General features: G+C 41.3%; 2 protein-coding genes across 2 annotated transcripts; one reads left to right on the top strand and one right to left on the bottom strand.

Annotated features, from left to right (window-relative positions):
• Positions 1-3,918: 3,918 nt before the first annotated feature.
• On the top strand, positions 3,919-7,281 carry LOC125541418 (syntaxin-132-like). The gene is made up of 13 exons (XM_048704836.2): positions 3,919-4,026; positions 4,429-4,536; positions 4,682-4,738; positions 4,874-4,922; positions 5,023-5,111; positions 5,205-5,278; positions 5,638-5,680; positions 5,762-5,822; positions 5,929-5,954; positions 6,046-6,123; positions 6,230-6,310; positions 6,705-6,770; positions 6,873-7,281. Exons 1-13 carry the CDS (start codon positions 4,009-4,011, stop codon positions 7,032-7,034), a joined length of 912 nt encoding a protein of 303 aa, XP_048560793.1. The 5' UTR covers positions 3,919-4,008; the 3' UTR covers positions 7,035-7,281.
• Positions 7,282-10,356: 3,075 nt separating this feature from the next.
• Positions 10,357-12,881, bottom strand: ICL (isocitrate lyase). Its single transcript, XM_048700080.2, has 4 exons — positions 12,627-12,881; positions 12,308-12,547; positions 10,862-12,224; positions 10,357-10,702 (listed from the first exon to the last, which is right to left on the bottom strand). The coding sequence occupies exons 1-4, from the start codon at positions 12,654-12,656 to the stop codon at positions 10,623-10,625; spliced, it is 1,713 nt and encodes a 570-aa protein (XP_048556037.2). The 5' UTR covers positions 12,657-12,881; the 3' UTR covers positions 10,357-10,622.
• Positions 12,882-23,938: the final 11,057 nt, after the last annotated feature.

Genomic DNA, 23,938 nt, shown 5'->3' with positions numbered 1-23,938 from the left:
ATGGCATATCATATTCCCATGTAGGACGAGGAGTGTCGACCGAACACACATCCTCTCCCCTGCCTGTACAATGTCTAGGTGGGTTGGCCCACTAATGTTTCGGTGTCTGATAGTTTTAGGAAGGTCCCAAAACATTTCAGTTGACAGTATCCAGATTTGTTTTTTAGGGGAAAGCCATTTGGCTCACTTTATTCAACTTAAAACAGAGTTACATCATCCAAAATGTCTGGAAGTAAAAAATGGGTTGGGGGGGGGGGGGGGGGGGAGGGGTTGTTTTTGTACCTTTCCTCCTGGTTTCATCCTTCTTTTTCTCCCTTTTTCCCTTTCCATTTTTCGTTTCTTTCTTTTGCTTTTCTTCTAGTTTTTTCATTTCTTTTTTCCTTTTTGCTAATTTGTTTTATCCATTTTAGAATTTCTCAAACATTTTCAGTTACCAAATATTTTTCCAATCTGCAAACGTTTCTAATTTGCAATCAGCTTTTTAAATCGGAAACATTTTATCAAAGTCGCAAAATATCTTTTTATCAGAAATTAAAAAATGTTCATTATTTAAAAAAAAACTTGTTTCAAACTTCTTTTGGAAATCCCCAAAAAATGAATTTCAAAAATTGTTCCCTTCTTCTCCAAAAAGTTTAAAATTTCAAAAAAATGTGTGCATTTTAAAATTTTGTTCACAAACTAAAAAAATGTTTGGGAATTGCAAAAAATATCCATGTTTTAAAAAATAGTAGTGTTTTCAAACAATTGTTCATAATTTCAAAAACTGTTCATGTGTTGTAATTTTTTTCCTAATTTTTTTCCTTTCTCTCCTTTTTCTTTTTCTTTCCGTTTGATTTACTTTTTTCGGTTTAAAAGTTTATTTATGCTATTTTTTTAATATGTTCCAAAATTGTTTGTGTTTTTCATAAAGTGTTCAAAACTTCGAAAAATGTTCCAATTGTTTTTAAAAATAATGAATTCAAAAAAAAGTTCAGGATTCGAAAAAATGTTTGCGATTCTCAAAATTTGTTAAGAAGTTCAACAAATGTTCCTGTATTCAATTGTTGTCCATATTTAAAGAAATCAAAAATTCGAAAAATATTAGGGAATTTCTAAAAAAATTCCCCTTTATTAAAATTTCTTTGCATATTCGGAAAATACTCAAGGTTTTCTATTTTTTTCACAAATACAAATAAAGTTCAGGGAATTTCGAAAAATTTGCATGTTTTCTAAAAATGTTTGTAAATTCAAAAATGCTCCTGCTTTTACATTTTTTTGAAATTTCATAAAAAAATTGATTTTACAAATGTTGTTCATAAATTCAAATAATGTTTGGGAATTCCAAAACCTTTTTGTGTTTTAAAAAATAGGTTTGAAAATGTTCGCATTTTAAGAATGTTTATGTTTGAAAACTATGGTCAACTTTTAAAATGTTTTTGAAATTTGGTTCTTAAATTCAAAAAATATTCAGGATTTCAAAATTGTTCAAAAAATTTCAAGAAAAGTTTTTAGGTAATTCTTATTTTTTATATATATCAACACTGTTGTGTGTTCTTATATTTTCCGCGCTATATAACATCACAAGCATTCATCAGGTCGAGTGGCAGGGGTCCCGAGCTCGAGTTCTCACGAACGGGTCCCCTTTTGCAGTATTTTTACATCGCTCGTTACATAAAACGTGGTAGGAGGGACTTGGCTTAATGGGTTGGCCCAGTAGCTCACGCATGTGAGAACTAAGGGCAATTCGACACACAAAGCATTGTATAGGAGGTCCCCAGCGAATGATATGTATTACCTTGTTTAGACAAGAATGATATGTGTTACCTACTGTGATACGTGTCAACCAAATTGATGACACAACAACGCTAGTGTGTCGGCCCATTTGCGGACTACAAAGCTCTTGGTGGCGGTTTTCGGAAATTTTCACCCAGTTTGTAGAAGCCTCAGGCCGTTTTTTCTTCTTTTATGTGTTTCTTTGCTAGGTATCTATTTGGTGTTTATTCCTATTTTATTTTTTTATTTTTATTTTATCTTACCATTTTTGTTCCTTTTCTATTTTAGCTTCAAAAACAATTTTGATTTTATGAATATTTTTTGAATTCATGAACACTTTCAAACTGCGTGAACATTTTTAAAACTCATGAATATTTCCAAATTCATGCTTTTTTCAAATACACGAGCATATTTTAAATATATGGACATTTTATTTTTTGACTATTATTTATATTATCACCAAAATTCAGAAATAGTTTTTATATTGCGAACATTTTTTGTTAAAACTTGGAACATTTTGAAATTTTGTGAACTTCTTCTAAATTATGCAACATTTTTAGATTAGCAAAGATGTTTTGAAAATTCACCAAAATTAAATAATATTTGTAAAGTTTTCTAAATTTACAACCTTTTTAAACTTTCAAAAACATTTTCATGAAAAATCATTGCCATAAATCGTACACAGAAATAGTGTTGATAAAAGCCGCATGAATTTTTTTCCCGAGGTTACCTTTACTGGGCCTGCCAAGTGGAACCACTTTCTCCTGGCTTCAAATGATACCATTGCAGGGTATTCCGGACCTCCAGGGCTCATTTTTTGTGCCCTTAGAGCAAGACAAATGGTGCGTTCAGTTGCCGCCACATGTCGCGTGCTGCCCCTCCCTCGGAATTTTGTTTCCTTTATTTTTCTGTATGAGTTTTCAGGTTTTAGATTGTTTCTTGGTGTTATTTAAAAAAAATCGGTTTGGCACGGTTTTTCATACATTTTGGAGGAAAAAATCATGAAATTTTATTTCTGTGAAAAAAAGTATGCTTTCACGAGAAACACATATTTGCTTCTTGTAGAGGCACAAATTAGCTAATGTGAGAATTTGTGCTCCCCTGAGAAGCTCGTGTAGGCACAAGTTGGCTTCCGGGAGAAGTACAGATGTGCCTCTCGAAAAGAAAAAAAAATATGTGCTTTCATGAGAGGCAAATTTGCTTTTGCGAGAGAAAAAGAATGTGTTTTCATGAGAAATACGGATTTGCTTCTCGTAAAGGCACATATTTTCTTTCAAGAGAAGCACGATTATGCTTAACATAAAGGGAAAAAATCTATGCTTTCACAGGAAACACTCTACTTCTCGTAGAGACACAGGTGTGCTTCTGCAAAAAGTACAGTTGTGCTTCTTGAAAAACAAATGTGCTTCCAAAAGAAGCACATGTTGCTTCTCAAGGAGGCACATATTCATTTCTGCGAGTAGCATACCTGTGTTTCTTAGAATGAAAAACTGTGCTTTCGCAAGAAGCACATATTTGCTTTCGGGAGAGGCATAACTATACTTCTCGAAAAAAGAAAAAAAAATCATGTGCTTCTACGAGAAGCACAGTTATGGTTCTTGAAAAGAAAAAGGGGAAAAAGCGTGCTCTCGGCTCCAGCTCATTTTGATATTTTTTGTGGAAAAAAAGTTTGTCGAAACCTATTAATATGAGATCGAAGATCTCGACATGAGTAATCCAATGGTGAAAATAGTTCGAAATTCTAACGCACAATTGAAGAGATAAAATATTTTGAATAAATGAATATAGAAAAAAAGACTTTTAGTTACGACAAGTGACGATAACTCTTAACTAGTGATTTTGGGTTGTTTTTTTTTTTGCTGCATTATGCGGTGGTCGCATTGAGCGTTAACGTGGGAGTAAACCGCGACAGTAAGGAGACCGCACAGCGGAGTTGCCGGTTGCAGCACAACAGTCAGCAGGTTTATATCTCAGAAAGAAAAGAAAAACAGTCACCGTGGCTGTTTCCACTTTCCACGGAGACGCACGCAATCGCTGTCCCCCCTAGACGGCAAGCAAAGAAACGAATTAACGTCGCTGTTAATTTTTACTAAACCCAGTTGTCTGGTATAGTTATTTGGTTCCATCGTTGGCCGGCGTTCCACACCACACCAGGACGATCTTTCCAAAGTCACCGTCACCTCATCATTTCTTCATCTCATCTTCCTTCGCCTCTCTCCCTCTCTCCCTCTCTCTCTCTCCACACAGGAAGCCAAGATGAACAACCTTTTGACGGTAATGTTCTTTACAATTTACAAGATAATCTCTGTCCAAGATGACGCGGTTCCTTTTCTTCTTCCTTATTACTTGCGCTGCTTCTTCGTTTTCTCTCTGTCAGCGGCCGTAATTCAACGAATGTAGATACAGTTCGTGCCGCCAACTGCTTTACAGTTCGTTTCTTCTTAGGCCCCGGGTTTCATCCTCCTTTTCGAACAAAGAAAGTTCGTTTGGTTTCTACTAATGTCATCATAGATCAATAACTAGACGTGCTGCATAACCCTGATTGATTTCCAGATAAGTCAAACGTGAAAAGTAATCGGTCATACGTCCAAATCCTATTGGTTGGAACCTTCAGTAAATGGGTGGAACTTGCAATTACTGTATGATTGTTGATGCTTTCGATCAACTGGATCGTAGGATTCTTTTGAAATGGACGCGAAGCCCCCAAAGGAGAGGGACATCGAGATGGGGCGCCAGAACTCCAAGGACAAATCAGATTATGGACTCGAAGACTTCTTCAAAGAGGTACGTTATCTAGTCCATGAGCATCAAAGTTTCGATGTATTTTGATGGCAACCTCAGTTGTGCAGCGAGAGGACAATTTGTGTAAGTGCTATTAACTGTAGAAAATCATCGTCCTACATTCTTAAAGTAAGCTGTCGTGATATAGGTCAAAGAGATCGAGATGCTGCTGGACAAGATGTCTAATATAGTTCAGAAACTTCAGGTAAATTTTGTTTCAGACGTTTCAGACATGAGCTCTTTTCCTTTTTAAAACAATATTTAGTTACATCTTGCCATCACCTTAGTCTCTAACTTGTACTATTGACAAGGAAAATTAATTCTTTCTTTCCACCTGCAGGAAGCCAACGAGGAGTCAAAATCAGCCACTAAGGCCTCTGCAATGAAAGGTTTGAACTCCATCCTTTACTTGTATATATGTACTGATTGCATTTCTGAGTGGTAATGTGGTAAGATATACGCGGAGCGTTTAAATGATGCATCTTCCAGCAATCAAGGGACGCATGGAGAAAGACATCGATGAAGTGGGGAAGATCGCACGAAGCATAAAAGTGAAGCTAGAGCAAATGGACAGAAATGTACTGACTGGCATTAACCTTTCTAGTTCAGCAGCACCTGAATTCACCTGACTAAGAGAATGTTCAGGTTTCACTCACCTTTTCTGTTTCCAGAATCTTGCTAACAGGAAGAAGCCAGGTTGTGGGAAGGGCACAAGTGTAGATCGATCGAGGATGTCGATGACCATGTAAGATATCCGTCCCTTTCTTGAGTAAATTTAATCATCGACAGCAGGTTAGTGCATATAAATAATTGATTGGTGCTAGGACAACTTGTTAGACAGCAAAACCATATAGTTAATCTCTAAAAATACTGACCCTCCAATGACCGCAGAAAACAATATGTGACATAATAAGCTGGCTACATTCCAGTTCTTTCCGGGACGGCGGACCTATACCAGTTTAATAATGAGCTAGTCCTCTTGTTTCAAAAATAAAATAAAATGAGCTAGTCCAAAATCATTTTAGGCTGTCAGGGAAAAGTTTAATGTAGTGCTTTTTCCACCAACAAAAACGGTGATACTTTGCTAGCTTTTGATGATTGCAGTGCACTGAAGAAGAGGCTTAAAGAAAGAATGAACGATTTCCAGGTTTGGTTATCTAACTCACTGCCCATCTTCTGCGCCGAAACAAACAAGGAGCATGCACTATATTAATCCACATTTTTACAGAATTTGAGGCAAACTATCCAGCAAGAGTATCGAGAAGTCGTTGAGAGAAGGTTCTTCACAGGTCAGGAGAGCTTTATTCTTAATGCATTATGCTCGTGTTGATCTATAATTTCAGTTTAAATCGTCTTGCTACCGTTTTTTGATAAACCTAAATGTTGGAACCGCAGTCACTGGAACAAAGCCTTCTGATGAGGTGAGGATGCTAGTCATATTACATTTTGTACATGGAAAATGAAAAATGCATCTGTCTTTCTGAATTCAACGTGTCATGAAAACATGACTAGGTGATTGATAACCTGATTGAGACCGGAAGCAGCGAGCAGATCTTTGAGAAGGCTATTCAAGGAATCGGCCGAGGGCAGGTTGATTGTGGTTTATTCTGTCCCCCAACAACTTGTGTTGCTAACCTCATGTTGTCGAGTCTGATGATTCTTGATTCATTTTTTATAAATTGCCATCGGCGAAAAGATTATGGCCACGGTTGAAGAAATTCAGGAACGGCATGATGTAGTGGTGGATATTGAAAAAAAGCTTCTAGAATTGCAACAGGTAATTTTTGGCAGACTGCGCCTTTCCGTTTAGCTCTTGGTCAAATATCAAAACTTCAGAGAGCTTTGTTGTAATTTTAGAGTTTGTCAATGTTCTTTGTTTGTCGTTTTTGTTTCGGTTTCTTCGATCTTTTTTTTTTGCAAAAAATAGTAATCAAGATATCAACCGAACCTCTATTGTTTTCACATATTCTTGGTCATACTTTACCAATGTTCTTTATCGGTTTCTTCGAAAAAGAATTTTTGTTTCGGTTTCTTCGGTCTGATGTACTGTCTTCACTTATAATTAACAATGTTAGATCGTTGGTCCAAAATCAAGACTTCATCCAAACCTCCAGCGATTTCACATGTTCTTGTTCATAGTTTACCAATGGCATCTAACATTGTGGATTCAGATTTTTGCAGACATGGCAGCGCTTGTCGATGCACAAGGAGAGATATTGGATAACATAGAGAGCCAGGTCTATTACATCTTTTCCTTTTGCTTTCTGTTTTGCCGATCCTACTGAGAATTCTGTAAAGTTATTAGATGTTCATGCTTGCTGCTGCGTTTCAACTCCCAGGTTCAGAATGCTGTAAACCACGTGCAAACTGGGACCGAAGCGTTGCGCAGCGCCAAGAGCCTGCAGAAGAAGTCAAGGAAGTGCATGATGATCGCAATTATCATGCTTCTCATCATCGCGGTGATTATCGTGCTTTCAGTTCTAAAGCCTTGGGCTAAGTAGAAAAAAAAAATCCCTTTGTGGGACGCATGCTGCAATTTGCAAAACATGCTTTATCCACTTAATAATTGATATACTTGAGTGAGCCTTTCTGATGTACTCCTACTACTTAGTTGAGGGTGCTTTAATCATTTATTTATGTACTTAGTTACAGTGATACGTATGGTTTGGCATGCGACAATTTTTAAATCTATAAGGTGGAACCAAGAAACAGTTGCTTAGAGCTCTAAGAACTTCATTGTCCTGATTACAAACAAATCTTGCCACAAAATGGAGACTCTTATATTGATGGAAGGCTTGTTTGAGTTGACATACATAAGCGTTTCAATAGCAATTGACTTATCCAATTCAGTGACGACCCGAAAGATGGCAGAATAAGATAAGGCACTTAAGAAGTTTCTTCCGTGGGTGGGCTAAGCATCTTAGTGGGATTTATAAGGTGGAAAAGGAGAGGCTCCTTACACTTATTCAGTTCCTAGATTTAAAAGCCGAGTCCACAATTCTAGAGACCACGGAGCTACATGCTAAAGTAGACGCAGAGATGAGATTGAAAGAACTCCTGCGAGAGGCGAAATTGAAATGGGCATTGCGAGCTAAAGTTCGCAAAGTTGTCCAAGGGGACGCTAACACTCAATTCTTTCATATGATCGCCAATGACAAGCACAGAAAGAAAAGAATCTTTCAGCTTGAGCAAGACAAGGGGACGATTTTAGAACAGGAAAACCTAAAATTATACATAACCAATTACTACAAGCAGCTGTTTGGGCCTCCGGAGGATAATTTCGTATCCTTGGATGAGTCGAGGGTTGAGGATGTTCCTCAACTTGCTGCGGATGAGAATGATATTTTGACCGCCCCATTTTCGGAGAAAAAGGTATTTGAACCTATTTCACAGATGAAGAACAATAAAGGAGTTTTATAAAAAGTGCTGGCATATTATTAAAGGGGATTTGATACTAATGTTCCATGATTTATTCTCCGACAGCTTCAATTGTTTCATCTGAATTTTGGAACGATAACTTTGCTTCCTAAGAAAATAGAGGTTGTGAGAATTAAGCAGTTCAGGCCGATCTATCTTCTTAACGTAAGTTTTAAAAATTTTACCAAGGTTGGGACTAATAGACTCACGCAGATTGCACACTCTTTGGTGCAGCCGTCCCAAACTGCTTTCATGTCGGACAGAAACATCCTAGAAGGAGTTGTGGTCCTTCATGAAACGTTCCATGAAATTCACACGAAAAAACTAGACGGGGTTGTTTTCAAAGTGGATTTTGAAAAAGCGTACGATAAAGTCAAATGGCAATTTTTTCAACAGGCATTGCGTTTGAAAGGTTTTGATCAGGCCTGGAGACACCAGGTAGAATCTTTCACGCAAAAAGGGAGTGTTGGAATTAAAGTGAATGACGACATAGGTCTTTACTTCCAGACACATAAGGGCCTGAGACAAGGAGATCCGATGTCCCCTATTCTGTTTAACATAGTAGTCGACATGTTGAGGATTCTAATAGGAAGGGGTAAGGATGCTGGTCAGGTAGGTGGCCTGGTTCCTCATCTAGTTGATGGAGGTGTGTCTATCTTACAGTACGCCGATGATACTATCATCTTCATGGAGCATGACTTGGCAAAAGTGAGAAACATGAAGCTGGTGTTATGCTTATTCGAACAATTGACCGGGTTAAAGATTAACTTTCATAAAAGCGAATTGTTCTGTTTTGGAAGAGCTAATGGGGAACAAGTTGCTTACAAACAATTGTTCGGGTGCGAATTGGGGGCTTTACCTTTCACGTATTTGGGTATACCAATTCACCATCGTAAGCTGACAAATAGAGAATGGAAGTGCATTGAGGATCGATTTGAGAAGAAACTGAGCTGCTGGAAGGGCAAGCTAATGTCGTACGGAGGCCGATTAATTCTCATAATTCGGTACTTACGAGTATGCCCATGTTTCTCTTGTCCTTTTTCGAGGTACCAGTTGGAGTTCGGAAAAGGCCGGACTTCTATCGTTCCCGCTTCTTCTGGTAGAGTGATGAACTTAAGCGAAAATACAGACTCGCTAAATGGGATATTATTTGTCGACCGAAGGACCAAGGGGGTCTAGGTATTGAAAATCTTGAGATGAAGAACATATGTCTTCTCAGCAAGTGGCTGTATAAGTTATCTGTAGAGACGGAGGCCACAGGGCGCAAATTCTGCGTAATAAGTACCTTTATTCTAAAACTTTGTCCCAAGTGACAATGAAGCCGACAGACTCGCCTTTTTGAAAAGGACTGATGAAAGTTAAATCAGTTTTTTTAATAGGACAAAGTTTATAGTCGGAAACGGTATCACTACGAGATTCTGGGAGGATACATGGCTAGTGGAAACACCCCTCGCACTTCAATATCCTTCACTTTATAGCATTGTTCAACGAAGAGACGCTTACGTTGCGACAGTATTTCAGTCCACTCCTCTCGATAATCACTTCAGGAGAACGCTAGCCGGAAACCGTTGGGAAGCATGGCTCCATCTTGTGCGTAGACTAATGGATGTGCAGCTTTCTCAACGGCCCGATCAGTTGCGCTGGAAGCTAACTAGGAATGGAGAGTTTACGGTTAAATACATGTATCTGGATGTTATCAATTCTAGCTCTATTCCTAGTTCGAAACATGTTTGGAAAGTCAAAATACCTTTGAAAGTTAAAGTGTTTATATGGTTTGTACATAAACAAGTCATTTTAACTAAGAATAACTTGGCAAAACGTAACTGGACAGGATCTACAAGATGTAGTTTTTGTGATCAGGATGAATCCATCAAACACCTCTTTCTTGACTGCCCGTTGGCAAAAAAATTATGGCGGACGGTTCACATAACCTTTAATATTACTTCTCCAAATACTATCAACACGTTATTTGGGACGTGGCTTGAGGGGATAGATTCCGATACAGCCAGACACATTCGTGTAGGAGTATGTGCTTTATTATGGGCAGTCTGGAATGCAGAAATGATTTGGTCTTTAACAGAACAACAAATATTTATTTTTTTACAGGTTATCTTCCGAGCCATTGCGTTGATCCGTATATGGTCGCTACTCACTCTGACAAAGGCCAGGGAGCATATGGTTACTGGATCTATCCAATGAAAAATGGTAGCATGGACTATTTTCAACCGGTTTGGATGACACTTATGTAATAGGATAGGCAAGTAGTTTTTCTATCTTTTTTACGCCAGCCGTTTGTGGCTTTACTTTTATTTTTCTGCTCTTTGTGAGCATTTTTGTTCTTTTGTTTGAGACATCAAGATTTGAGTTGAACCTATTTGCTTATTAATAATATGGACGTATGCATCGTTCTAATGCAGAGGCCGGGAAGCTCTCACTTTTCAAAAGAAAAAAATGACGACATGAAAGACATCGTCAATACAGTTTACCCCGATTTGACATATCCAATTGGAGCCTGACATAATTCGTAGGAGTATATATAGCTAGGCAATTCCATGCCAATTATAGTGATCAATTCGTATCTATTTCCAGAGCTGATGTGCCCTCGTGCCGCTTTTATTCTATCCAATTATCTTAGAGCTTTCTTCTTAATCATTATTCCTTCTCAACCTTCATCACATCCTGGACTTGGCAAGAGCGTGCTGGCTACTGCTCTCACTTTCAGGCTTAGTCCAGAACTGCTCTTCAGTAGCCCCTGCAAGCAACACCAAACATTTAGTTAAAATGTTAGAAGAACAAAAAAGTAATATATCTATTTCTTTAAAGATATTGAAATAGTATAAAACATGCATGAACAATTGAGACAAAAACTCTGAAAAGTTAGTCAATAGATTAAGATTTATTGGCAACTTGCCTTTTCCCATGGCTGCGGTTGAGGACATGCCGCCCTGCACGGTCTTGAGCACCCTGTCATAGAAGTTGGCACCCGACCACTTCTGGTGCTCCAGAGTCTCCACCCCATTCCTCCTCTCCTCCCGCTGGATCCTCTCCACGTACGCCAGCATGCCGCGCCGGGCGAAGTCCCGCGCGAACGTGTCGGTGACGAGCGCGTCGGCGTGGAACCCGGCCAGCGTGATGAACTGCCATACGTACCCGAGCCTGGCGACGTGCGGGATGAACGCCGCCATGTCGGCGTCCGTCATGCCCGACGCGTCCCAGTTGAAGGACGGCGAGAGGTTGTAGGCCAGCATCGCCTCCGGGAAGGCCGCCCTCACGCCCTCGGCGAAGGCCGTGCACTCGGCGATGTTTGGGCTCGACGTCTCCATCCAGAGCACGTCGGCGTGCGGCGCGAAGGCGCGCCCGCGGACGACGGCGGAGGCGACGGAGCCCTGGAAGCGGTAGAACCCTTCCCTGGTCCGTGGCAGATCCCAGTCCCAGAACACGGACCCGACTCCCAGGCTCGCGGCGATGTCGCGCGCTTGCTCGTGGGACACGCACTTGTCGTAGCTGGTGGCGCTGCTCCACTCCTGGAGCTTACGTTGCTTCTCCAGATCGGTGGCGTTGAGGCTCGCGATGGCGTCCTTGACGCACTCGGAGAAGGTTTTGAGCTGCGCCGTGGCGGTCCACTCGTCCTCGATTGCCTGCAGCTCCCTGCCGTTCTTGCCGGCCGACATGGCGTCGGAGAGCATGGCCGTGAGGCTCCGGTTTTTGAGGCGCGGGTTCGTTGCTCCAAGGATGAACTGGTGGTCGCGCGCGTCGATGTTGGTCTGGATCAGCGTCGCGGCCACAGCGTCGGTGCGGGCAACGAGGACGGTCTCGACGCCCATGATGTCGAACTGGAGCCTTGCGGCGACGAGGCGGTTGACGTGCTCCGAGACGGCGACGAGCACCTTCCCCGCCATGTGCCCGCACTTCTTGGTCACGGACGACTGGTCCTCCAGGTGGACCCCGGCTGCCCCGCGCTCGACAAAGAGCTTGCAGAGTTTGACAGTGGCAGTGGCGCCGCCGAAGCCTGTGTCGCCGTCGGCGATGATGGGCTTGAGGAAGTCGATGAAAGGCGCGTGGGCGCGCTCGGCGCGGGGCAGAGACATGCGCGCCTCCTGCTGCTTCCGGTCGTGGTACTGCTGGGCGAAGAAGAGGTGCTCGACCTTGTTGGGCACGGTGTCGTAGGGGTAGTCCGCGAGGTCCGGCCCCGGCTCGTTGGTGGAGGTGTGCGTGGACGAGCACTGCCACCCGGACACGTAGATGGTGTCCAGATGCTTGGCCATCATCGTCACCTGCACGGGAAAATTCCTCAGCGAGACGTACGTACAGTACAGGTCGAACGGATCATTGTGGGATAACCAAGTGCGCTGCGTGCCTGCACGGGGTCGAGCGCGCCGAACGTGCGCGAGGCCGTGCCGGCGGCCTGGTGGGCCTTGAGCGTGCGCCAGAGCTTCTTGGCCATTTCGCCGGAGGCGTAGCTCTGGCGGAGCGTGCCGCGGAGGAGGACCACGTCGCGGGCGGTGTAGGGGCGCTTGGTCAGCCGGAACCTCTCCGTGTTCCACCACGCCCCCACCTCGGCCACCTCCGCCTCGAACCGCCCTTCCTCCTCCATGATCTGCACGTAACAAATCCAACATCACACACTCTGCACTTCAAAATGCATCACTAATCACTGACAAGGTAGCAACACTAACCAAAGAAGGGGCGGAGAGCGGCGACGCCATGGCCTCTGGGAGAGCTATGCACCTGTAGGATATAGGAGGATCAAAGAAGTGCAAGTGCGTGCATGGCTGCTGCTTCGCCTCGGAATCCCACTGTATTTATAGGAACGAGATGACTCTTCATGCGTGCGTGCATGGTGCATGGTAGCGTCTGGGCTCATATCTTCCATGGTTCGATGCTTATCGTGGGATTTCGCATGCAGCTGGGCAGGGCAGGCGAGGGTCGCAACCGTGAGTGGTTATGGCCGCTACGTCGACGGTGGTGCCCAGGATTTCGATCGGTTACGCGCAAGGACAAAATTTTATCCACACGTAGTTTGGACAGTTCCAGCGGTTAGAACTGGTTGCACATAAGCTGAGATCGGTTGCGTGCGTGCTACTCCTATCGTCTCAAAACTGAACTGTGATCCATGCTATGGCTTCGGTAACTGACGTCAGCACATCAAGTTGCAGAACGACATATGGTTGGTTTCTGCTCATTTTCTGATGCCAAATTCAGTAATGAAACGCCTCCCTGCCTCCAAAAATTACTGTTTACACATTTACCCATAGAAAGTCTGTAGCAGATTGTACCTTAAAAAGGTCTAGCAGATGTTAGGAAATTAGGCATTTTTCGATTTCACCTAATCCAAATTAGCATCATCAGAAGTTTACTAACATGGCAAATCGCATGCAACAGACAAGAAAATTTTAGTATGTAAGTATATGGACCAAAGTCACATGTCAACATGGGAAGGTTCATAACATAAGAGTTCATCGAAAACTCCGGTGCAACAGTGTCGTCGACCACGATGGAGAAGACAAGGTACTGGTCTGCCGCAGAGGAAGTGGTAGAAGCAGACGGACAGTTATCCAGGACGTAGTTAATTTTGAGCGCGCAGTCAGGTCGAGACTCTCCCCAAAACCCTTAAAGCACTTGCACGGTGCAGGTTCTATCGAAAAAGGCTTCTTGCCCCGCTTTATAAATAAAGACAAACCATGATACAACCACAACCGAACACCCCAACACCATTCTACCACTAGCCTCCTGCTCCTAACCCGTCGCTGGCCTCCGCCGGCGGTGGCCACTAGCCGCCTGACATCTGCCACTCCGGCAACGTCAGCCACCTAAACCTCCTTTTCGCAGGCCACTCTGGCAACGACATCCACCACTCTAGGGTGTTTTCACTCCGATCTTTTGGTCCGATTGACATGGCTCTTGTCAGATTTGAGGTTCTAAACAAGTTTAGAACTTGAAGATGGAATAATGAGGAATCTTGGCCTTCCAGTGAATTATATCGAGGGGAACTTTCGGAAGGAATTTCTTTTGGTAGCTCAGTTCTCTCGATCCAAGATCTGTATCAACCAAGATTCAGTGGGTCTTATACTTCAAGCTTGTTTTGGAGGTAAGGATTCTCGCCTCAAAGTCATTTTTTCGGAGATCATTGCCTTAGATTCTCAGTTTCCTCGAAAGATGTGGGCTTTGCTATCTACAATGGTGAAAATGTGGCCAATGATTCCAATGTTCATTTCTTCCTCTGGGTGAACGGAGGTCCAAATTTTGCTAAAGAGTTTGAGCTATACTGTAAAGAGCAAGATGAGGAATGGACTTTGGTCTCTCATTCAAGAAATTTGGGTAAATCTTTTACTGGTGCAGTTCATGCAACAAGATTTTTTTTATGCTCAAGATTCAGGCCGAAGAATTTCAAATTTTGTAGTTGGGAATAATGCTTCAGTTTTCTCCACACTTGAATTTCCCATTAATAGAAGCTTTCATCGTCGTACCTCTATGAAAATCAGGAGGGATCAAAGGACGCTCTGGTTCAAAATCGTCTAGGCGGTACAACCACACTGGGCTAAATAACCTTATGTTGGAAATATGCGCTAGAGGCAATAATATTTGTATTATTATATTTCCATATTCATAGTTAAGAATTTATATTCTATGTTATAACTACTATGATCCTAGAATATGTGATTCAGTGGAAAACTCATATGCACGTGTGGAATGATAAACGGTAAATAAAAGGTTCCTAGTCACGCCTCTAAGACTAGCTTAAGTGTTGTTGGTGATCACATTTTCCGGATCTTACGATATCGTTAAGTGTAAAGATAGTCCTAAAACAACATTGAGATTATGACGTTGGAAGAACGATCATATTGAATCGACCCAATCTTGTTTGTTATGAATTGAGTTAATATCGTCTGCATTCAATGTTATAACACGGAGTGTTAACGTGTGATATTGCTCCTTAGACCATGAGAGTATTGTGGTCACTTCCTATCGTATGGCGGGCTATGGGGTTGCTCAAAAGTCACCTGTGACACGGTGATCATAAGACAACTTACAGGTTCATCGGAAAGTTTGACAAGTGGCCAGATAGCTCGAGAGTGGGATTTGTTCCTCCGTATGGAGAGATGTTCTGAGGGCCCTCTCGCTATGACGGCATCCATCATTGTATGGCCAGACACAGGTGACTACATCACGGGGATGCCGGAACACATCAGCGAGAAAGAAGAACAAAACCGGTAACGGGAGCAACGGTATAGTGAGCATGGTGATGACTCAGGAGGATACCGATGCACACTAGGTTTTGTAAAGTATTGCGAAGCAAAGGGAACATAATGTGATAACCTAAGGTTCACTCAAATATCATTTGTGTGCTCATAGGGACCGATACGGACGTCCACGGTCCCGCTGCCGGTTATTGAACGAACAGGTTCCGTTCATGTCTGTGAGTTACCGAACCTACGGGATCACAAGCTTAAGGAAATCATGATCTGGTGAGTGTTAGTAGGATGGGAGTAACGAGAATATATTTGTGGAATTGTTTCATTAATATTCAGAATAGTTCTGAGAGGATCCAGAAGCGTTTCAGGGTCACCGGAAGGGTTTTGGTGAATACCGGGTAATACCGATAAATAATATATAGGTGGAAAATGTTTCTGGAAATGTTAAATTATATATAAAATGGTCTGAAAGTATTTATAATAATTTCATATTTAATTAATATCAACGGGCCTAAAAAGGCCAAGAGGTGGAAAGCAACTTGGGCCCATGTGGCCCAAGTTGGGAGAGGCGCCCCTTCCCTAAGGAAGGAGGCCAAATAGGAGTAAGGGAGGAGTCCAACTCCTCCTCCCCTTGGTTGGACTCCCTAAGGGGGGTTTCCCTCCTTGGTGGCAGCCCTCCCTCTCCCCTCTAACCTATGTATAGTGGAGGTTTGGTGCCCAATTGACTGCAGAGTTTTTGGAGCCTCCTCTAGTTCTTCTAGTTCGTGTTTTAGTTGGTCCTGGTTGACTAATTAGAGATTGGCAAATCCTCTTGTCCTCATAATTAGAAGCCCAGTCTGATTCTAATATCCTCCCTCTAATTCTCCAGCGATGACTAGCTCTGGACGACAAAGCGCTACCGGATCATGAAGGCTATGTTGGGAATCGTTGCATGGAAAACAAAAAAAAATTGTACGCACACACAATGATCTATCCATGGAGATGCATAGCAATGAGGGGGGGACTGTGTCTACGTACCCTCGTAGACCGTAAGCGGAAGTGTTTCTCAACGCGGTTGATGTAGTCGAACTTCTTTGCACTTCAACCGATCAAGTACCGAACGCACTGCACCTCCGCGTTCTACACATGTTCAGCTCGGTGGCGTCCCTCGCCTTCTTGATCCAGTAAGACGTCTGTTGGGGAATGTAGCATGCAATTTCAAAAAAATCCTACGCTCACGCAAGTTCTATCTAGGAGGATGCATATCAACAAGAAGGGGATAGTGTGTCCATGTACCCTCGTAGACCGAAAGCGGAAGCGTTTGACAACGCGGTTGATGTAGTCGAACTTCTTCTCGTTCCGACCGATCAAGCATCGAAGGTACGGCACCTCCGAGTTCTGCACACGTTCAGCTTGATGACGTTCCTCAAACTCTTGATCCAGCAAAGTGTCGAGGGAGAGTTTCGTCAGCACGACGGCGTGGTGACAGTGATCCGCGCAGGGCTTCGCCTAAGCACTACGTCGTAATCATACTTTATTAGATATGGTGTGATCTATGATTTCTCTTATTGATTTACCACTATCGATTTGGGGTTATGCATTAGAGACAGCTGCATTCACGTTAAATAGGGCACCGTCTAAATTTGTTGAGACGACACCGTATGGACTGTGGTTTGGCAAGAAACCTAAGCTATCGTTTTTTGAAGTTTGGGGTTGCGACACTTATGTCAAAAGTCTTCAGCCTGATAATTTCGAACCCAAATCAGAGAAGTGCATCTTCATAGGATACCCTGAGGAAACAATTGGGTACACCTTCTACCACAGATCCGAAGGCAGGATCTTTGTTGCCAAGAATGGAACATTTCTAGAGAAGGAATTTCTCTCAAAAGAAGTGTTGGGAGGAAAGTAGAACTTGATGAGGTAATTGTACCTTCTCTCAATTTGGAAAGTAGCACATCAGAGAAATCAGTTCCCATGATGCCTACACCAACTAGAGAGGAAACTAATGATGATGATCATGAAACTTCAGATCAAGTTACTGCTGGACCTCGTAGGTCGAACAGAGCACGTTTCGCACTAGAGTGGTATGGTAATCCTGTCCTGGAAGTCATGTTACTAGACCATGGCGAACCTATGAACTATGAAGAAGTTATGATGAGCCCAGATTCTGATAAATGGCTTGAGGCCATGAAATCTGAGATAGGATCCATGTATGAGAACAAAGTGTGGACTTTGGTGGACTTGCCCGATGATCGGCAAGCCATTGAGAATAAATGGATCTTCAACAAGAAGACTGACGCTGATGGTAATGTCACCGTCTACAAAGCTCGACTTGTCGCGAAAGGTTTTCGACAAGTTCAAGGGGGTTGACTACGATGAGACCTTCTCACCCGTAGCGATCCTTAAGTCAGTCTGAATCATGTTCGCAATCGCAATTGCTGCATTTTATGATTATGAAATTTAGCAAATGGATGTCAAAACTTCATTCCTTAATGGATTTCTTAAAGAAGAGTTGTATATGATGCAACCAGAAGGTTTTGTCGGTCCTAAGGGTGCTAACAAAGTGTGCAAGCTCCAGTGATCCATCTAGGACTGGTGCAAGCATATCGGAGTTGGAATATACGCTTTGATGAGGTGATCAAAGCATATGGTTTTATACAGACTTTCGGTGAATCTTGTATTTACAAGAAAGTGAGTGGGAGCTCTGTAGAATTTCTGATATTATATGTAGATGACATATTGTTGATTGGAAATGATATAAAATTTCTGGATAGCATAAAAGGATACTTGAATAAGAGTTTTTCAATGAAAGACCTCAGTGAAGCTACTTATATATTGGGCATCAAGATCTATAGGGATAGATCGAGACGCTTAATAGGACTTCCACAAACCACATACCTTGATAAAGTTTTGAAGAATTTCAAAATGGATCAGTCAAAGAAAGGGTTCTTGCATGTGTAACAAGGTGTGAAGTTGAGTTAGACTCAAAACCAGACTACGGCAGAATATAGAGAGATAATGAAAGTCATTCATTATGCCTCAGTCATAGGTTCTATAAAGTATGCCATGCTGTGTACTAGACCTATTGTGTGCCTTGCCATGGGTTTGGCAAGGAGGTACAAGAGTGATCCGGGAGTGAATCACTGGACAACGGTCAAAATTATCCTTAGAGGACTAAGGAAATATTTCTTGGTTATGGAGGTGATAAAGAGTTCGTCGTAAAGAGTTACGTTGATGCAAGCTTTGACACCGATTCGGATGACTATGAATCTCAATCTAGATACATATTTAAAGTGGAAGCAATTAGCTAGAGTATCTTCATGTAGAGCATTGTAGACATAGAAATTTGCAAAATACATACGGATCTGAATGTGACAAATCTGTTGACTAAATCTCTCTCATAAGCAAAACATGATCACACCTTAATACTCTTTGGGTATTAATCACATGGCGATGTGAACTAGATTATTTGACTCTAGTAAACTCTTTGGGTATTGGTCACATGGCGATGTGAACTATGGGTGTTAATCACATGGCGATGTGAACTAGATTATTGACTCTAGTGCAAGTGGGAGACTGAAGGAAATATGCCCTAGAGGCAATCATAAAGTTGTTATTTTATATTTCCTTATTCATGATAAAGGTTTATTATTCATGCTAGAATTGTATTGATAGGAAACCTAAATACATATGTGGATACATAAACAAATACCGTGTCCCTAGTGAGCCTCTACTAGACTAGCTCGTTGATCAAAGATGGTTAAGGTTTCCTAACCATAGACATGTGTTGTCATTTTATGAACGGGGTCACATCATTAGAGAATGATGTGATGGACAAGACCCATCCGTTAGCTTAGCATATTGATCGTTCAGTTTATTGATATTGCTTTCCTCATGTCAAATACATATTCCTTCGACTATAAGATTATGCAACTCCCGGATACCGGAGGAATACCTTGTGTGCTTTCAAACGTCACAACGTAATTGGGTGACCATAAAGATGCTCTATAGGTACCTCCGAAGGTGTTTGTTGAGTTGGCATAGACCGAGATTAGGATTTGTCACTCCGAGTATCGGAGAGGTATCTCTGGGCCCTCTCGGTAATACACATCATAAGAAGCCTTGCAAGCAAAGTGACCAATGAGTTAGTTACAGGATTATGTATTACAGAACGAGTAAGGAGACTTGCCGGTAACGAGATTGAACTAGGTATGAAGATACCCACGATCGAATCTCGGGCAAGTAACATACCGATGGACAAAGGGAATTACGTATGTTGTCATAAAGGTTCGATCGATAAAGATCTTCATAGAATATGTAGGAGCCAATATGGGCATCCAAGTTCCGCTTTTGGTTATTGACCAGAGAGGTGTCTCGATCATGTCTACATAGTTCTCGAACCCATAGGGTCCGCACGCTTAACGCTCGTTGATGATATAGTTTTATATGTGTTATGTATGTTGGTGACCGAATGTTGTTCGGAGTCCCAGATGAGATCATGGACATGACGAGGAGTGATACGTCTCCTACGTATCTAAATTTTTTGATTGTTCCATGCTATTATATTATCTGTTTTGGATGTTTAATGGGCTTTATTATGCACTTCTATATTATTTTTAGGACTAATCTATTAACCAAAGGCCCAGTGCAAATTGTTGTTTTTTTTGCCTATTTCAGTGTTTCGCAAAAAAGGGATATCAAAGGAATCCAGACGGAATGAAACCTTCGCGAGGATCTTTTTTGGAACAAACGCAATCCAGGAGACTTGGAATGGAGGTTAAGGAAGCAACGAGGCGGACACAAGGTAGGGCGGCGTGCCCCCCACCCTCGTGGGCCCCTCGTAGCTCCACTAACCTACTTCTTTTGCCTATATATACTCTTATACCCTAAAAACATTCAGGGGAGCCATGAAACCACTTCTCCACCGCCGCAACCTTCTGTACCTATGAGACCACATCTGGGGACCTTTTTCGGTGATCTGCTGGAGGGGGATTAGATCACGGAGGGCTTCTACATCAACATCATAGCTCTCCGATGATGTGTGAGTAGTTTACCATAGACCTTCGGGTCCATAGTTATTAGCTAGATGGCTTCTTCTCTCTCTTTGATCTTCAATACAAAGTTCTCCTCGATGTTCTTGGAGATCTATTCGATGTAATACTATTTGCGGTGTGTTTGCCGAGATCCGATGAATTGTGGGTTTATGATCAAGTTTATCTATGAACAATATTTGATTCTGCTCTGAATTCTTATATGCATGATTTGATATCTTTGCAAGTCTCTTCGAATTATCAGTTTGGTTTGGCCTATTAGATTGATCTTTCTTGCAATGGGAGAAGTTCTTAGCTTTGGGTTCAATCTTGCGGTGTCCTTTCCCAGTGACAGCAGGGGCAGCAAGGCACGTATTGTATTGTTGCCATCGAGGATAAAAAGATGGGGTTTATATCATATTGCTTGAGTTTATCCCTCTACATCATGTCATCTTTCCTAATGCGTTACTATGTTCTTATGAACTTAATACTCTAGATGCATGCTGGATAGCGGTCGATGTGTGGAGTAATAGTAGTAGATGCAGAATCGTTTCGGTCTACTTGACACGGATGTGATGCCTATGTTCATGATCATGCCTAGATATTCTCATAACTATGCGCTTTTCTATCAATTGCTCGACAATAATTTGTTCACCCACCATAATATATGCTATCTTGAGAGAAGCCACTAGTGAAACCTATGGCCCCCGGGTCTACTTTACATCATATTAATTTCCCGTCAACTAGCCATTTCTGTCACCGTTTATTTTGCAATCTTTACTTTCCAATCTATAAAACAAAAATACCAAAAATATTTATCTTATTATCTTTATCAGATCTCACTTTTGCAAGTGGCTGTGAAGGGATTGACAACCCCTTTATCGCGTTGGTTGCAAGGTTCTTATTTGTTTGTGCAGGTACTAGGCGATTTGCGTGTAGTCTCCTACTGGATTGATACCTTGGTTCTCAAAAACTGAGGGAAATACTTACGCTACTTTGCTGCATCACCCTTTCCTCTTCAAGGGAAAACCAATGCATGCTCAAGAGGTAGCAAGAAGGATTTTTGGCGCCGTTGCCGGGGAGATCTACGCCAAGTCAAGACATACCAAGTACCCATCACAAACTCTTATCCCTCGCATTATATTATTTGCCATTTGCCTCTCGTTTTCCTCTCCCCCACTTCACCTTTGCCATTTTATTCGCCCTTTTTTTGTTCGCTTCTTTTCGCTTGCCTCTTGTTTGCTTGTGTGTTGGATTGATTGTTTGTCATGATGGCTCAAGATAATACCAAATTGTGTGACTTTTCCAATACCAAAAATAATGATTTTATTAGCACTCCGATTGCTCCTACTACCGATGTTGAATCTTGTGAAATCAATACCGCTTTGTTGAATCTTATTATGAAAGATCAATTTTCTGGCCTTCCTAGTGAAGATGCCGCTACCCATCTAAACAGCTTCGTTGATTTGTGTGATATGCAAAAGAAGAAAGATGTGGATAATAATATTGTTAAATTGAAGCTATTTTCGTTTTCGCTTAGAGATCATGCTAAAACTTGGTTCTCTTCTTTGCTAAAATAGTATTGATTCATGGAATAAGTGCAAAGATGCTTTTATCTCTAAGTATTTTCCTCCCGCTAAGAACATCTCTCTTAGAAATGATATTATGAATTTTAAGCAACTTGAGCATGAGCATGTTGGACAAGCGTGGGAGAGGATGAAATTAATGATAGACCATTTCCCTACACATGGTTTGAATTTATGGATGATTATACAAAAAAATTTATGCTGGATTGAATTTTGCTTCTAGAAATCTTTTAGATTCGGCCTCGGGAGGCACTTTTATGGAAATCACTTTAGGAGAAGCTACTAAACTCCTAGACAATATTATAGTTAATTATTCTCAATGGCACACCAAAAGATCCACAACCAAATTACTCAATATGGATCTAAGGTAGGGGTTACTCTAAAAAATCTTAAGGAAAAGGAACCCATAGTCAATGAAAAGATAGATCAAGAAGAAATTATCACCAACTTGGGGTCCGCTTTTTTTTGCCGTTAAAAACACCTCCAATCCTCCTCCTACCAAAGTTGCCAAATTTATCTATGTTCCTAAAAATAAGGGTGAATCTTCTAGTAAGAAAAATGAAGATCTCAAATCAATAAGTGATCACCCCAACTTTGTAGATATCAGTAAGGAACCTTTTGCTACAAATGAATTTCTTGATTTCATACCTAGAAGTTTGATCATTTGCAAAAACAAAGAACCTCCTAAGGGTTATAAGTTTTCAGTTGAAGAATTGCATACCAAAGATGACAATACCTAGATCTATTCTTGTTTTTATGCCTAGCTAGGGGCGTTAAACGATAGTGCTTGTTGCGAGGCAACCCAATTTTATTTTTGTTCCTTGCTTTTTGTTCCTGTTTAGTAATGAATAAATCATCTATCATTTTTTATGATTGTGTTTTTTATTTTTTAGTTAGTGTTTGTGCCAAGTAAAGCCTTTAGGATCTTCTTGGGTGATTGTTATTTGATCTTGCTGAAAAAAACAGAAAGTATGCGCTCACGAGAATAATTTTCATTTTTTACCAGAGAGCGATAAAATACCAATTCCAACTGAAGTACATCAATATACAAATTATTTAGGATGTCCTAATTTCTCAGGATTTTTGGAGTTACATAAGTATTCGAAACCTACAGATTACTACAGACTGTTCTGTTTTTCGTGTGTTGTTTGCTTATTTTGATGAATCTATGGCTAGTATCGGGGGGTATGAACCATAGAGAAGTTGGAATACAGTAGGTTTAACACCAATATAAATAAAGAATGAGTTCATTACAGTACCTTAAAGTGGTGGTTTGTTTTCTTATACTAACGGAGCTCATGAGATTTTCTTTTGAGTTTTGTGTTGTGAAGTTTTCAAGTTTTTGGGTAAAGATTTGATGGATTTTGGAACAAGGAGTGGCAAGAGCCTAAGCTTGGGGATGCCCAAGGCACCCCAAGGTAAAATCCAAGGACAACCAAAAGCCTAAGCTTGGGGATGCCCCGGAAGGCATCTCCTCTTTCGTCTTCGTCTATCGGTAACTTTACTTGAGGCTATATTTTTATTCACCACATGATATGTGTTTTGCTTGGAGCGTCTTGTATGATTTGAGTCTTTGCTTTTTAGTTTACCACAATCATCCTTGCTGTACACACGTTTGGGAGATACACACATGAATCGGAATTTATTAGAATACTCTATGTGCTTCACTTATATCTTTTGAGCTAGATAATTTTGCTCTAGTACTTCACTTATATCTTTTTATAGCACGGTTGTGGTTTTATTTTATAAAAATTGTTGATCTCTCATGCTTCACTTATATTATTTTGAGAGTATTTTGTAACATCATGGTAATTTGCTTTGGCTATAAAATTGGTCCTAATATGATAGGCATCCAGGATGGGTATAATAAAAACTTTCATATAGAGTGCATTAAATACTATAAGAAGTTTTGATTCTTGATAGTTGTTTTGAGATATAAAGGTGGTAATATTAGAATTGTGCTAGTTGAGTAATTATGGAATTGAGAAATACTTGTGTTGAAGTTGGCAAGTCCCGTAGCATGTACGTATGGTAAACGTTGTGTGACAAATTTGAAGCATGAGGTGTTCTTTGATTGCTTTCCTTATGAGTGGCGGCCGGGGACGAGCGATGGTCTTTATCTACCAATCTATCCCCCTAGGAGCATGCGCGTAGTGCTTGGTTTTGATGACTTGTAGATTTTTGCAATAAGTATGTGAGT

The sequence above is a fragment of the Triticum urartu genome, chromosome 2A, assembly GCF_056163025.1.
Source record: "Triticum urartu cultivar PI428250 chromosome 2A, HENAU_Tu73, whole genome shotgun sequence".
NCBI classification, from domain to species: domain Eukaryota; kingdom Viridiplantae; phylum Streptophyta; class Magnoliopsida; order Poales; family Poaceae; genus Triticum; species Triticum urartu.
Note: the sequence above shows the minus strand (reverse complement) of the source record. Positions and strands in the feature narration are given on the sequence as shown.

Coding starts and splice junctions, on each gene's coding strand:
- ICL (XM_048700080.2), bottom strand. CDS start 12,656: ATGGCGTCGCCGCTCTCCGCCCCTTCTTTG. Junction 12,548..12,626: donor CGCTCTCCGCCCCTTCTTTG/GTTAGTGTTGCT, acceptor TGTTACGTGCAG/ATCATGGAGGAGGAAGGGCG. Junction 10,703..10,861: donor AACCGCAGCCATGGGAAAAG/GCAAGTTGCCAA, acceptor TGTTGCTTGCAG/GGGCTACTGAAGAGCAGTTC.
- LOC125541418 (XM_048704836.2), top strand. Junction 5,681..5,761: donor AAAGAATGAACGATTTCCAG/GTTTGGTTATCT, acceptor ACATTTTTACAG/AATTTGAGGCAAACTATCCA. Junction 6,124..6,229: donor AAGGAATCGGCCGAGGGCAG/GTTGATTGTGGT, acceptor ATCGGCGAAAAG/ATTATGGCCACGGTTGAAGA.